Raw genomic sequence first — 16,376 nt, 5'->3', positions numbered from 1 at the left:
TCAATACATTATCTGTTCATAATATATATAGATATATATATGTATAAACACCACAGACTTTGTTCTCTGGGGACACTGTGAACAGGCAAGCTGCCATAACAGCCATACAAAATTGATAAACCCAATCGCACTGCTACTGGTAGATCAGCATAAACGAGCGCATTCAAAAAATTTGCGTTCAAAAATTGATAGGCGCACGTAACCTAACCAGTGCAGCTTCAACATTTGCAATTTGGTGCCCAATAAAAAAAGCCTTTTTACAGCGGCCATACAACTATTCTAGTGGCTGCAGTAGGGCACTCAGAAAGCCAACAAATCACCTTGCCAGAGAAAACGAGGGCATAACCGACAGCCTGAATGGCAGTAACTTTGTTTACTGTTGCCATGTTTGTGACATCGCACATGCACACAAGTCCAAAAAAATATTAGCAACACACCATTCAGCATCTCAAATTTCAGTAATTGTTATACGTTGGTTGTACATTAAATAAGTGGCAGTGCCACGTAGAAGTCTGATTAATCAACCAGGTCTGAAAAATCTGTGAAAGAAAGCTTCACTTTAAGGTTCACATGCACATACCTGCCTGCATGCCTTTCAAAACCTAGCTAGAACATGCTGCCCAATCTCAGAGGCTATGCCGTGTGCTGGTTATTCTCGCAAGCCACTACAGTGGAACCCCAGTTATACGTCCCCCTGTTTTGCGACGACCCGGGTTTCACGACGGATTCGCGTAATCTCGGCAAAGTCCCCATAGAAGGAATGCATTAAATATCCCGGTTATCCGACGCAATTTTACGCCTGACCTGCGTTATACAAGGACCCTCGCGTTTCTCTCTCCCCCACCAGCTGCTGGCCGCGACGCTCGCTGTGCTGAAATAGCGCCTTTTCTTCTCCACAATCACTTTCTCCCTCTCTTCTCAGTGGCGTTGCCTCTAGTCACGTTGGGGAGGCGTTTCTCTACCACCCCCCACCCCCCCCCAACAGCTGCCCACGACGCTCGCTGTGCTGAAATAGCACCTTTTCTTCTCCACAATCACTTTCTCCCTCTCTTCTCGGCGGCATCGCCTCTCGTCACGTTGGGGAAGCGTTTCTCTCCTTCCAGTTTCCCAACAGCAGATCGCCGACAAGGTAGCACGGAGAGGCCTAGGTTTATTGGACGTATTTTTCGTTGTAATCCTAGCAACCAGCGTTCAGCGGAGGTTTTAAGCTGTGTGGAGCAACGCGATGCACGATGTCCCGAAAGCAGACAGTTCTGTCGCTCGGCGATAAGCTGAATATTATCAAGGAAGCGGAAAAGCGGCATGGAGCCACGAAAGCCAGCATTACCCAGGACCTTAACGTACCCGAATCTTCGCTTAAGACGATCCTGGCAAACAGAGCGATGATATTGCCGAATGCCAACAGGTTCGGGCTCAAGCGGAAAGCAGCAAAAGAAGGACAGCATGAGAAGTTAGAAAAAGTTCTTATCAAGTGGCTGCATCAAGCATGGAGCTCTGCGATCAACGTTGACGGCACCATTCTAAAAGAAAAGGCGGACCTTGTGGCATTGCGTCTGAGCATCAACGACTTTCAGGCATCAAACGGGTGGCTGGATCACCTTAAAAAATGAAACAGGATTGTGTACAGCCGCTCCTGCAGAGAAAGCACTTCTGTGGACGTCTCGATGGTGAACTAGTGGATGGAGTCGCTGCCGGAGATGATTGCTGCATACAAGCCCTGCAACAATTTCAACGCCGATGAAAGCGGTATTTTTTACCATATGCAGCCCGAGCAAACCCTTGCGTTTAAGGGTGTCAGCTGTCATGGTGGCAAGCGTAGTAAAAGCCTGTGACGGCACTATTCTGTGCTAACGAGGACGGTTCTGAGAAAGTGCCCGTGCTTGCTGTTGGAAAGTTTGCCGACATCGCTGCGACATCGGACGAGGAGGACGAGGATGCCACAGATGCCGTGCCTGTGCCTACCTCGTTCACCGAGGTGCTACGGCACATAGACAGCATCCGGAACTTCATCTGTTCACGCAACGCCGCAGAGGCCCTCCTTTTGGAGGTTGCCGAACTTGAGCGAAAGCTCAAGTTCGGCAACAAACAAGGTCCAAACAAGGTCCAAACAAGGTCCAAAAGAAACTTACCAACTTTTTTAAAGTTTGCGCCGGCTGGCGGGAATCACAGCAGTGTGCAGTGCAGTGTCGTAAAGGTTCGTTTGAATAAAGCATGATTGGTACCTGCACTGCAGCATTATTCCGTATCGAATTTACTTTTTTGGTAATTTGGGTTTCCAAGCCCTGCAGAGTATGTTAGTAGTTTACATTGAAGCTTCTAGTAAATCTGTCGCATTAAATAAGTAGCATTTTTACAGGCATTATTTATGTTCGGATTTTGCTATGCTTTTTCGCAGTCACAAGAAAGTCGTATGATCGGGATTCCACCGTACTTTGTTTGCAAACCATTACGATGATGATGGCCTCATCATCGTCATCACCGTATCTCGCTCACACAGCATAGATCCATAAGCAATCAGCTGTTCTACAGTTCATTGTTTAGCTGCATAGTGCTTTAAGGTGCATGAAGAGGGTATCGTTGCAAGAAGTATGCGTGGATATTGATCGCATGGCATACAGTCTAGTTCAAACCCCTAATCGAGAGCGTCAATGTGACAGGAATCTCGTATGGTATGGACAGCGAGGAAGACAACAAGCTTTGGGTGGGCACCAACAAGGCAAGCTCATCCAACGACGGGGGGCAGTGGAAACCACGAGGACAATTGAGTGGTTGTGTTATATTGCACAACGGTCAAGGCTTCAGTGGGCCACTTCAATTATCCGTCCCTGAAAGACCTACACTGTTCGAGACGATACATGACACTCGTTGGCTGAAAGCACCGCCTCATGCATTCCAGAACTGTCTGGGACAGATAATCAAAGAGGCTCAGTGAGTAGCCCTTAATTAAGCCTGCCTTGAGTAAAATCCGAAAAACTAAAAAATAGAAAAAAGAAAGCGCGGGCCTTACATGAGTAAATACGGTAATTTTTGCATAGCAAGAGACAGGACTAAGCATGATGGGGCTCAGCTTGTACAGAGGTACATTACTTTCTATTCAACGTCAATGCGTTTCTTTGCCATTGGCTACAACCGCCCCACAGCACTATGTGATGGCAGACTGAAGAAAAATGATGTGCAAAGCTAGATTGATAGATCGCATTTACGGAACAGAAAGTACGTAGATCTCTACGAATAACGGAGGCATGGTATACCAAATAGCGTGGTGAAATCAAAAGAATGGTGGCAATATGTGATGTTAATATTCCTACACTAGTCATTGTGGCATCACACATTGTGAAAACTTCTGGGTGACTTGCTGAGTAAGTCAAGCTGCTGAGGGTAATAAAAGAAATCTGGATGATCTCACACATATGTGGAAATTGGTGTTCTAAGCAAAGCTTTCTTCGGGCTTGTGCAACCTTTCAAGCAAATGCTATAGAAACACAGCGCAAAGGCGGCACATGCAAGACAGTGTTTATTCAAATGTAACTATAATGAAGCAAATGTTTCCATGCAAGCACAGTGTCAATTTGCGAGTGTACCCATTATATTCACACAGCATCATAGAATGAGTGGCAGAAAAAATTCAGCATTTTTTAATCTTCCTTCCACAACAAATTCGTGCAACAAAAGGCCTCCTTAATCACAACTATAAGTGTGCTTAACCCTTTAATTAAGCGCCGTGGACGAGTCTCACTCGTTCACAATTTTCTAATTTTTTTTTTTTGGCAAAACGTGCCGACGAGGAGTCTGTCTCATTCACGTGTTTGAGTTCTGTTTCTATGTGCCGGTAATGAACTGGGCTTGTCCAATCTATATTAACATTATGGTGAGTTCCCTCTATGCCTCCCCCACTTGGGGGGGTCTACAGACTCTGTTCATCTGGTAGAGATCTTAAAAATGGCAACTGCCAGTCGTGTGTTGCTGCGCCCATCGTGAAAGTACGGGTTTGATTCAGTCGTGAAGCTCCAAAGAGAATTTGCTTCTGCACAAAAGAATTCAAGCTAAGGCAGCTTTGCCATAGACACATCTAGTGACTTTGATGTAGCCAACTACAACAATATTTCTGAAACGGCATGGCAGTGGACAAAGTTAGATGGATGGAACCTGGTTCATGTTACTTCATATCTTCAGACAAAATGTGGATTTACAGTAAAACCCCGTTAAACCATACCCGCTTAAACAGTATCTTTGTTTTAAAAGTAGTAAAGTCAAATCCCCAACTTAGGGGCCATTGAATGTAATGTGTTTTCTATCCGCATAAACCGCACCAGCTTATTGTGTACCTATTGGTTAACACGTAGTGCTTCTACTTTTCGTCGCGCAAACACGGCGGTGCGTCATCTCCATCGGGCAGCCCGGCAGTACAATAAGCCTCAGAGATTAGCACTATGGCCTCCAAGCGCCCTGTGCGTTTGCGCGTGAAGCCACATCAACATCATTCCGGCGCCATGCCAGAGAGCGTTGTGGCGCTGTGCAAGCGGGAGCTCACGTCATGTTGAAACTCAGATAAAGATGATGCCGGATGCTTAGCACAGAAAAAAAATTAGACATCGTTTGTGCTATCGAACGTGACACGAAAAGCAGGCGCTGGCACACGACATGGGTCTACTGTTGACTACAGTGTGGCATTTGGAAAGCGAAGAAGTTGCTTGGCAGTGCTGCTGTGACCACGGAGAGATGTTGGCTACGAGGTCTGACTCTTCGCCATCATTGCCTCTGTTACTGCCGAAGTGTCGCCTAGCGACAGTGTCGACAGTGTCGCCCTTATCGCTGTCGCTAGGCGACAGCGATAAGGCCGACACGGAAAGCGACAGCGCGGGTGCTTCAGGTCTGGCAGTGGCCGAAGCTGCGCGTTATGTTAGCTTCATGAATGCAATCGTTGCTACGAGAACAGCACCCCACAATGAAAAGGTGCCCCGCGACTTCTGCAACGCTACCGCACCTGTGCACGGAGATTATGCAACGCGAACAAGGAATCTGCCATGCGAGTGTTTGCCGATAAGAGGGCCCTGGCTGAAAAGCTGGCTCACAGCTTCAGCAAGTTTGAAGCCACCGCGGCATCAAACCAAAATAACACGGTTGTCGTGCGAAGTAAATAAATACTGCATATTTTTTCCCCTTTCATCACACTCTCTCCAAGTGAAAGGTAAGTGGGCGATCTCATGCTATTTCGGTTAAGCAGTAGTACCGTTTAGTACGTACTTTTTCCGGGTTCTGGCAAACTACAGTTTAACGAGGTTTCACTGTACTACCTTCATTTTATATATACATATTTCTAATCTGAAAAAATTTGCTATCCAGATGTGTAGTCAAGAAGAAATGTCATTTTCTGATCACTTTCTCGGATTTTTAACTGGCACTTAAAGAGTTAAGCATTGTTGCGAGTGCCGATAGGATGCGTTGCCAAGAATATGTGGCAGAGCACTGATCGACAAAGTAAGTACAAAAGAAGCAGATTCGGCAGAAAAACACATGCAAAGTATTTGCGACTGCAACACAGTGCCCAATCGAAGGGCAGAAATGCCATGCCATGTCTTGTAGAGAAAAAAATTCTGTTCCTTTTCCTCGTGGCAGAAGGCTTCATAGAAGAATAATGTGATACGATAAATGTTTCTTGCAACGAGCATTTCGCAAGCTGCCCAGTGAACGAAAGCTTTCCCACTGTTCAGTGGAACAAGTGTACACCAAGTCTGGAAGAAGTAATCGAACAACCTTAATACAGTGAAATTTCTTCATAACAAAACAGGTTATAACAAACAAATTAATATAACAATAATCATAATTTGCCTTGGTATCCCTACAGATACCCACGCACTTGTCAGACAGTTTGGTCATCAACAACAGTTAAAATTAGAAAGACTAACACTCGAGCTTACCTTGCAATGGTGGATTAGTCTTAGCAGCAATGGCTGGTAAGGCTGTACTTGTGGCCGGTATGCCGTAAGAAGCAGCAGGTGATGCTGGCACTGAAGAGAGCTGCAGTAAATAGTATGTGAGCAGGTATGAGATATAAGATGACAGAAGAAAATGGGAACAGGACCTCTGGCAGGTTGAAATAGGCTCTGACTTGGCTATTTACAATGTTAAAATTTCGTTCACAAACAAGAGAAATGCAGCAGCTGAAGATAGCACAGACCCATCCACATCTTGAATTCAAGAAGGAACTTGCCGAGTAAACGAAGGTCGGGTGCACCTATGAACGCATAATGAGAACACACATGTGCAGAACCAAGCAGTAGATATGAAAGGCGTACGTGCTGACTTTTCAGTGCCAAAGAGAGCTAGCTATATGATAAAACACAAATTTCATCAAAATATAAATAAGTGATACATGTATGTGTGAAAATGAATAAAGTACTTACACAGGGAAAATACAGACCTCTGTACTGTTACAGAAATGACAGTTAAAAAACAGAACACGCTGTAACAGACCAAAGCCACATACAAAGGGATCACAAACGATGTCATAATAACATTCCAAGCACACCGGGCTATTTGGCATAATCTGGAAATTGTTCATTGGATCTTGGCAGGATCACAAATATCAGTAAATTTATCAAACAGAAGAAGAAACAAGAGAAGCTTGTTACTTTATTCGATAAAATCATCCGCTGTTATCAGCTACAATTTGAGCTTAGAAATGCACTTGAGATAGGATTTTATGCAGTACAGAAATTCGCGGAAATTGCCTCTCCAGTGTTGTGCGCACATGAGAAGATAACTGCTGTGAAGTCCAAGTCCAGTTTCAAGCACTTCGAGAAAGGCGAGGCACACTGCAGTCTCACATCTGGGGGACGACGCGGCCATTTAGGGTTAACATTGTGGTCAGTATATCAAAGACCATTCCAGTGTGCGAGCGACTTGCAATGTTCATGAGTAAAAAATAATTAAACTCTCATGCGTTCAACATGGCCTTGGAGAAGAAATTCAGTAACTTGATAACTTTCCTGATCTCAGGAAACTGCCCGAGACGTGCGGAGATCTCGGATAGGCTTCAGATAGGCACATTTTATATCTCCCTTCAAGTTCTATATATTCGACATTGACTGTAACACGAATTGTCATTCCACGGACTTTTAAATCCAGTCAACACAACACAGAGGCAAAGAGTCCCAACCTATTTCGAAGGGTTACACAAAGGCATTAGTCACCTGTGATGATGAAAGCAGGCCAGCTGCATAATCTGGCGTCACAGGTGCTGCCGATGTTGTGGGTGTAGTCGGTGCCTCCTTGTCTTTCTTCTGCATCTCGGGAATTTCCTCTGCGCAGAGCAACATGAAAGGAAAAATTCAACTTGTGCTCCACAAGAGCTGCACGTCTGGCTTCTTTGTAATTGATAGTCACACCACCAGAGTAGCAACACAAAACATCGAAACACAAAACACTGAAAATATTGCAACAAAATAAACACAAATAGAGGAAGAAATGCAGAAGACGTTATGGTGTGCCACTTCAAACCATTTGTTGGAGAAAAACTGGGTCCAGAAGTGGCACACCAAGGTGTCTTCTGTGCTTATTTCTGTCCATGTCTCATTTACTACATCTTCGAAGTATCAATATGAACAAGCCCAATGATTAGCCTTATAACACCAAAGGAAAGGAAAGGAAATAAAAGAAAGGGTCGCCGTAGTTCCAACAAGGTTCACTTCGCAGGTCATCAACATATATTATGCTGTATCCTACACAATACAAAGAAACATTGTTCTTGTTCCCGGTATTTTTGAAATGCAAGCAACTTGCATGCAGTAAACTCTCGTCGTAACGAAATCGTTTTAGTCTAATTATCACTTCACTCGAAATTTCACCCGTCCCGAGCCCAAATGCATAAATTTTAAACCGAATTACTCAAAGCACATCGACAGCCACTCCACTTTGAGTGAACTACCGCTTAGACAGCCACTTCGCTTAGAGTGAACACAGCAGCAACCTACACCTTTCCCACCAAGCAACCCTCTTCAATGCCAGCTAACACCATTGTGGCGCCTGTGCACCCTTTTTCTCCATCCTGCACCCATGTGCTATCAGCGGCGAGCGGTGCTGCCATCCTGTGGGATTAGTGCTCTACGGAAGAGGCAAATCTTACTCCACACAGCATTCTGCATGCCCTGAGTGCCTAAGGTCACCCGAACAAAGATGCACTACTTCCTCTGAGCATGTGTGCAATGAATTTTGATTGCAATTGGGCTCCCGAAAAATGCACGGTGTGACACCCGTACTAGACTTTCACGGAGTTGCCCTATTTCAGCTCCACTTTTTAGCTTTTATGGAGCAGCCACTTTTATTGAATTACTGCTTATACAGTGGACTCTCTTTAAACGGAACCTCAAGGGACCAGGGAAATCGGTTCTTGTTATAAGAAGTTCCATTTACTGAGAGACAAAGCTGAATACAACTGCATAAATACAAAACTAACCAACCATGAGGATGGTGTTTCATTTAATATAAGCGATTTCCATTTATCATGATTCCACTGTATTGAATTTTCTTGCCGTCCCATTCACTTCACTATAACGAGGGCCTATCGGAGTTTCCCTTCTGTTGCTCCATCTATTTTGCAGTCATCACATCTTAACAGCAAGGGTGTGCAAATACTCGGATATTACTGAATCTAATTGAATAGTGAACGCTCGAATAATTCAATTTGTGAAAAGAATATCTAGTATTTTATTTTTTTAATATTGAATATATTCGTTGTAGACACCCGTGCAACGCTACATGTCATGTGCACCGCAGAGCCTCTCGAAGCTTGATGCCACCCAAGTATTCCGTCAAGTGCAAAAGCATGTGCGAAGATAGGCATGCAGGCTGTGTTGGTTACATGGCAACAAACTTTACACCAATTCAACATGATTTCGGGACCGATCAGTTATGAGTCAACCACCAGTACAAACATATTAGCAGCAAGCATTCCACAATGGCTTGCGACCCATTACCACATTGGCCTGCGGTGAACTTTCGTCACGGCCACACTGCTAGGCCATTAGGCCTAACCGGCGCTGCTTCATTGGGCGACGGCCACTAAAGTTATGATTTGGTGCCAGAACTGACACAATCTATTCGCAGCAGCTGCGATACTCAGAAAGCCAACAAAGCGCCTCACAAACAAAAGCACACGGGATGGCAATGAAGTTGTTTATAACCACCACTTTTGTGACCCACCGTATGGTGGCCTCTCATTCCCAATGCCATTCGTAGACACACATCGGCCTATTTTTGTAGTTTCGAGCAACCCCTTCACAAGACTAGCTTTGGATTTAAATTGCGGGTACGAAAGTGCCATGGCTGGTTGCATGCGTTTGTGCTAAACAGCCAATGAATGAGGGGGGGAGGGGGGGATCGGAGGGAGCATCGCGCAAGCTTGCCATGACCCTCCAGGTTTCAGAATCTTTGACAGGTGGCAAATCACGCTAAACCTGACAATGAAACAGTGTGGACGGTGCATGCAAGAGTGAAGTGGTGATCGGGTCACGTAATGAGCGGTCCTTTCAACTGTTGCGCAGATAGGCCTTACAATAACCCACCTGACGTGAAGCTGGAATAGCCCACATTTATTTCGGTGAAAAATTGGAAAGCACATCTTTGTATGCAATAAATAAAAGATTAGTGCAAATACTCTGGTCCACTATTAAACTGAGAACCCCACAGGTTCAGTAGAACAGGAAATCACTAATTCAGCAGCTTTAGAGGAAAAAAAAGCACTTGATTGGATTGAACAGAAATTCTATTGATGAAAAAAATATTTTCCAGACCTTCATATACTAGAACTGAGCTGTAATCAGTGCCAGTACACTAATTTGACATTCCCTTTAATAAGAGTAGATCGTATGGTAAATCTTGATTTCTATGTACCAAATTTACTGCTGGCCTGTTATGTTCTTGTTATGCAATGCTAGGAGACACCTGAGCATGTGCAGCATTGTATTTTCTTGCTGAAAATGTGTAAGCATTAAATTTTGTGAAAAATTTTCTTATCTTCAATATTCGATTTGACAATGGTCATTTTCTTCTTCATTTGATTCTATATTTGATTCGGAATCTACTACTTGGTATTCGCATACCCCAAGTTAACAGCCTAAGAGCTAAGAGATGCTATGAAGAGAGAGGATTCTTCGCTTCAATTATAAGACAACACAAATGCTGATCACTTATAAAGCAAAGTGCTGCAAGTCACCTCGCTGATAAAAGCTGACAAAAGTTTGCCCTCGAAACAAGTGCAACAGGTCATCAAGATGCAGTCAACAATGAAAAATTAAATCCACAGTTAATGGTCTAAGTGAAGTCCCACTTATGCACTACTGTATACACAATGTTTTGTTGTACTCTCTGTTACCGTAAAGAAGTTCTGCAGAATTTACTGCTTGCACAGTGATCAAATGAAATGCAGCCTGCAGGTAAATTAGGCAATGCAACATCCAAAGTGTATGGTTGTACTTCATTTCCTTTTTCTATGCACCGTGACTGTGCTTTCATGATCAGCATGTGCTACTCTAGATGATATTTGAAATTTCACAGGCACGACGGTGACAGTAGCAGAGCATAGTAACATTGACAGCGTCCCGATTTGCGACAAAGCAAAGAGGCAAACACTGCTTGTACAATTACAAAATGCTATCTACATAGTTTTGCTTTACAAACAACTTCTATCGAGTGGCTCTAGTATAGGCTTTTCAAAACCATGCACTCAACAAAATGTCTTGAAGCAGCCAGAAAAAAAATTGGCAGATAGGATGTTCAATACAAAGGTCAAACTGCACAGATATTAGGGAAAAGAAAGGATGGGGTCCAAGTTGTTCTGACCACTAGTGAAAACGTAAGACGCCATTTGCAGGAACCTCAGGTTCGAGCCCAGTTAGGAAAACCACTTAGATGACATCTTTCTGTACCCAAGGTTCTGTTGTTCAACTTCACAAGAAGCCAAATTCCTTGAAAGAATATGTTTAGTTTAATTTATTATTAAATAACAGCCGTCCTAAGCTTGCTTCAATCTAGGAATATTCAAATAAGAGTTGGTGCTCCCAACTGCTTAATAATTCATTCAATTTGGTTTAACGTCCCAAAATTGCAAAGTGGTTATGTGAGATGCTGCAGTGGCTTTCGATTAATCTCGACTACCTGAGTTCCTTTAATCTGCAGCCAAAACGCAGCACACAGTCATTGCATTTTGCCCTCATCTGAATGTGGCTGCCACAGCTGGGAATCTAACCAGCTACTACAAGCTCAACAGCAGAACACCACATCGCCCAAGTCACCGTGGCGGGTGTTCTCAAGCACCGGTGACATTTTTAAGGATTGTCATAGTCTACTGCGAGCTTTGCACTGATGTTGCAGATCAATGGGCAGGCACAAACTTACCCGTAGGTTTTTTCCTCCGCTTGGCATCCCTTCCGTAACCAAGTGGCTGCTCATTGATGTCCAGCAACTGCATGCAGAAATGACCGTGCACGGTCAACAAGCTGCACCCACCACAATAAACTGCTCATACAAGTGACTAAAGTATGGCATTTACTCGATTTTAACACGCACCTATATTCAGGAAAAAATTCACTAAGGTATTACAAGCACGTTAGTATCGAGTACAAAATGTAGATTGCGATAGGTGGTGGCCAAATCTCACCTCAAATTTCAGGGGGTGATATTTATGCAAATGCATTTATTCACAATTTCTACATAATGAAATTTCATTGCTACTGCAAAGGCCAAGGCATTGATTGGAAATTACCACGGCTGCAAGCAGTCAAATGGATAAATTACACACAGTTGTTTATGGACACACTACACCTGACTAACTAACAGAGTAGCTTCAATTGAAGTGCTGTTATAAGGTGAACTTGTCCTAAAATGTTGTGTGGCACATAAGGCTGCGTAATGATAGAAAGTACCAAGGTTTTCAAGCAAACTCTGAATGAGGTGCCTTAGTCGATAGCAAGTTCTTAAGTCTCAAATTGCGTAGGAACCACAAAAGCTCACTGCACAATTGTGCACAGTACGGACCAAGAACACAAGGGGGGGAAAAACGAGAGCGTCAATGGAATGAGAGGCTGAAGACTGCGGATGACGACATGCTGCCCAAACAGCTGGCACGAACAGAATGGCTGGAACCACCTGTTGCGTCTGAAGCGGCATTCTATCGACACCGTTAATCCTACTGGGCCTAGCTGTAGATTGATGTCATCACATCATCAGCTGGCACGTCCAGCGACATTCTAGACTGCATTAATACTGCATGCTATTCAGTGGGCGACACAGTGCGCAATGGAGTGGAAATTCAAGCTGCTCATCACAAAAGCTTTAGAAGTCACAAAGGGAGCATCTAGACTGTAGTGCTACTGAGGCCAGATTTTCAAAACAGCACCAGCCAGCAAAGGACCTTGCATAGAGCACTGGCATGCTGTAGAACGAAGTGTTGTGGTATGGCAATAATTATTTCACGCCCTTCAATAAATATTCCATGCGTTCTTTTTTACTTTAACATTGTGGTTTATTTGGCTATGGAAAGGCTACTTTACTATCCAATTTTTTTATTTATTAAGCTTGCAAGCCACTGGAACTGGCACATGAAGTGGTAAATGTAGTTACTCATACTGGTTTACGGGCAGTACGTGGATTTATAACAAGCTTTTTGCTGTTTTCTGGGAGGGTACAGTCATATATTTAGTATGGCCATTCTAGTGAAGAATAGAGCTACAAAATGATGTCATTAATCTTGCCCTCGCTGTATTCTAGAAAAAGTTACAGCTGTCTAAACTTCAAATGCGTTCTTCTCAGTTCAATGTTTTTACACACCGCACTCAGCCTTACAGGGCTTTTCTTAATTATGTTGTTCAGAGACAATAACAAATTTGGTATTAGTGTATTCATATTGAAATGATCTAGAGGGTGATGCTATTTCTGTTACTCTAGCATCGTTTTGCAAATTACAATAAAAATAGTGAGTGAAAATAAGAAAAAAATATTTACAGTAAATGTTGGTCTGCTTTCTTACCTTTAGAATGCCTTCAAACAAATAAAAATAGCATCACCCAAGTCTTTGGTATAAGCATCATGCACTTACTTTTTGTGTTTACCAATGCAAAATTGCCAAAAAGCCTCGTAAGAAGTACCCATTAAGTTTATTTTCAGACTTCAATGATTTCTGAACCAAAGTAGCTATCGAAAAACTAATTATAGATTTGAAATCAGCAAGAAAACCTGATTGAAACGTTGAAGTTTAGTTCAGATTGAACCAAAAATAAAGAAAGGCATTTTAGAACCCACATCCCCTCTTAATAAAATATCTATGGGCACTTTGCTGAGCTAAACTGCGATAGGTGAAAGCCTATCTATGACTGTCTCTGTTGCTGTTGTCTGAACTGTTCTGCGAACAGACGCTGCCGTGGCCGTGAGCATGGGATGCAATCACCGCCATATGGCTGCAAGGTCTGTCGCCGATGTGCGTGCACCCCCACGTGCATGTCTGCGTTCTCCCACGCGCCCACACACACATCACTACTGGCATGGCGCCTCCTCTCCTCGCTCCCCTCGTCAGTGATCACCGCTTTCCTGTGTCCACCACGAACAGCGCCCGGACACTTATGAGCTACTAAAGGCTTACGCCTTAATAGCATGCAGTACGCTTCCAACGGCACTAAGCCCCACGCGTTGTGAAACAGACAGGGTTGGCGGAGATAGCTGTTAATGCAGCGTGCGACGACCCTGTAGGTGATTTGCTGATACCGGAATAGGAAACTTAGTGCACACCGACGTTTTCACGTGAGACGGGTGGGTGAGTATAGTATTACATTGCGGGCAAGTTACTGCGGCAGACAGCTACTATTTTTGAATGTGCGTGCCTCGTGCCCTTTCTTGTTTGCATGGGATCTGGCGGCTGGAAGACATATAGGATAACAGTTTAGAGATATATTCTGAATGTTGGTGCCGAAAGATTGTATCTTCCAAGTGTGTATGAACTGGTAAAAATACGTAACTGTACTGGGTCATTTCTTTTTTGTCCTCAATAGTGAAAATTGGCACCGGGAAATCCTACGTAATGGCCTCGTATCAACGAGGTTCGACTGTAAGAGACTACAAACTAAACTTGCAGGATGTCAAGTAGTAGGCTCCAGCCGAGATTTGCATAAACTACAGTAGAACCTCATACATACGCTAACCGGGAAAACGTACGATTCGAACTAGCGTATCTACTTGCATAATAATAATATTTAGGGTTTTACGCGCCGAAACCACTTTCTGATTATGAGGCACGCTGTAGTGGAGGACTCCGGAAATTTTGACCACCTGGGGTTCTTTAACGTGCACCTAAATCTAAGCACACGGGTGTTTTCGCATTTCGCCCCCATCGAAATGCGGCCGCCGTGGCCGGGATTCGATCCCGCGACTACTTGCATAATGATCGCACTTTAAAAAAGAAATGATGCAAATTTAGGAGTGTGATCATTACGCAAAATAAATTTTCTGCGTCAAAAAAAAATTCATCTTGTGTTTGCTGTGGGATGACAATAGGTCAACAAACAAGGCGGCCGACGCAGTAACAGTTTGGGACCTCAAAACAAAGATTGTTGTCCACGGAGCAAGCCTGAAAGCACCAAACGCAATTGTTTTTTTTTCTCATGAGCACATTACGTGCATTGAAAGTTTCTACCGTATCAGTAATGAATAATATTCTTAATATCGGCAAGTTTGCGGGAATAGCATAGCCATGTCCACTTTGAAGGGACAGAAACAGAGATGGGTGTGCTCAGCTGCCAGTGACAGAAACACATGGTGGGCATGCTGCGAAAACAGCAACATTAATCTTCACTACAATCTTAATGCGGCACATTTCCGCTAAGTATGGGCGAATATGTTAGCTGTGTTACAAATGCTGGCGTATGAATAGGGTACACTTCTAACATATCAATGTAAATGTGGCTACTGTCATTGCCTTTTACGATTTGTAGCGTGCCCACAAGTGCAAAAAAAAAAAAATAGAAAGGTGCCTTTTTTTGTTGTTGTTGACCACAACAATTATAATACCTACAAATAATAAAACCAAGGCAAGTTTTGTTGTAGATATTTTTTTTATTTTATTGGAAGTGCAGAAAGTGATGAAAGGAATGGAATGGGGCATCTGCTTAAGAGCCTGTTTGGCGCATGCAGATCGCTTGGCAAGTCTTGAAGAGTCGTTCGCATAGCATTCGACAGATCGTAAGCACAATCATCATCAGCTAGACTTGGCACACAACATATCGCTGCGGCAAGTTCGGGGTGAGATCATTACATGGGAAAGAAAAATATCGAATTTTGACGACAAAATTCAGGGGTGCGATTATTACGCAAGTGCGATCATTATGCAAGTAAATCCGGTAACCGAAAAAATTTGACAAACTCAACTATTTTTGACATCTACATAATGTAAAACGTCGCTCGGATCGTTGCGGCACGATACACTGACGTGCGTCGAGCTGGTAGCACTCCGGCGGCCTAAGATGTGCTCTGTTGTTTTCCTATTGCGTGTTGTTTTAAGAGGGCAACAAGAAACCGAAACGAAATCGAGCTGGTGGACGACGCCAGATGCCGCCGAAGTGAAACGTGATGCCCACATTGCACTGGCTGCAGCAGACAACAGTGGCACGTTTGGAAATAATGCCTACTAAAAGCATGCGGTATGCTAACGATGGCACTATGAACCATGTGCTATAAAACAGATAGGTGAAGACGCTTATCACAATAAGTTTGGTGGCAACAGCTGTGAATGCGGCGTGAGATGACCCGGGTGGAGATTTCCTGGTACCGGAATAAGAAACTGCGCACGTCATTGTTCTCACGCGAGGCAGGCGGCTATACACTGTTCTTGATTGCGTGCCTCGCGCCTTTTCTTGTTCACATAAGATCTAGCAGGCAAGCTTAATCGCAAACGTAGAAGCAGCTAGGCCTAACGTTGCCGCGGTGGTGGCTACGGCTGCCAGCGGATCTGTGTGCGAGAGTGCCGGTTCGAGGCTTCGAGATAATCAAAATGGCGGCGGTGGAGTCTTCGACTAATGCCATTTCAGACCTGCAGTCAGGGCAATATACCTACATCGACTATATGGAGTATGTGCAGGTGCCGCAAAGCCGTGCTAATTATCGGGCATGTCCGAAAAATCGGTCGGTAACTACTCTGGCAATACATTGTGCCGATGACACGGCGTCAACAACCATTCTTTGCGATTTCTCTGTTACTGGAGCCAGCATTAACATGACTTTCGTTCCCTTTCAATAAGGTTACAGCTAATTTTCCCTGATAGAAGCACAAATTCCCTGAGAATTCCCGGTTTTCCCAGTTGGTAGACACCCTGAGTTACATTTCAGAAGCACTT

At 43.9% G+C, this 16,376-nt stretch overlaps 1 protein-coding gene across 5 annotated transcripts in view; it reads right to left on the bottom strand.

Moving 5' to 3' along the window:
- LOC139052451 (negative elongation factor A-like) overlaps positions 1 to 16,376 on the bottom strand; it is a 54,277-nt gene that overhangs the window by 25,806 nt on the left and 12,095 nt on the right. For 2 of the 5 annotated variants that reach the window (XM_070529555.1, XM_070529559.1), the window contains exons 6-10: positions 11,395 to 11,461; positions 7,194 to 7,303; positions 6,405 to 6,428; positions 6,179 to 6,235; positions 5,919 to 6,018 (exon numbers count right to left, since the gene is read on the bottom strand). In XM_070529555.1, coding sequence (XP_070385656.1) covers positions 5,919 to 6,018; positions 6,179 to 6,235; positions 6,405 to 6,428; positions 7,194 to 7,303; positions 11,395 to 11,461 — 358 coding nt within the window. The remainder of the gene's footprint in view (positions 1 to 5,918; positions 6,019 to 6,178; positions 6,236 to 6,404; positions 6,429 to 7,193; positions 7,304 to 11,394; positions 11,462 to 16,376) is intronic. The other 3 variants (XM_070529556.1, XM_070529557.1, XM_070529558.1) reach the window with 3 other exon arrangements.

Source organism: Dermacentor albipictus, unplaced genomic scaffold (assembly GCF_038994185.2).
Source record: "Dermacentor albipictus isolate Rhodes 1998 colony unplaced genomic scaffold, USDA_Dalb.pri_finalv2 scaffold_23, whole genome shotgun sequence".
NCBI lineage: Eukaryota > Metazoa > Arthropoda > Arachnida > Ixodida > Ixodidae > Dermacentor > Dermacentor albipictus.
The sequence above is the reverse complement of the archived record's forward strand: the minus strand, read 5'-3'. Positions and strand labels throughout refer to the sequence as shown.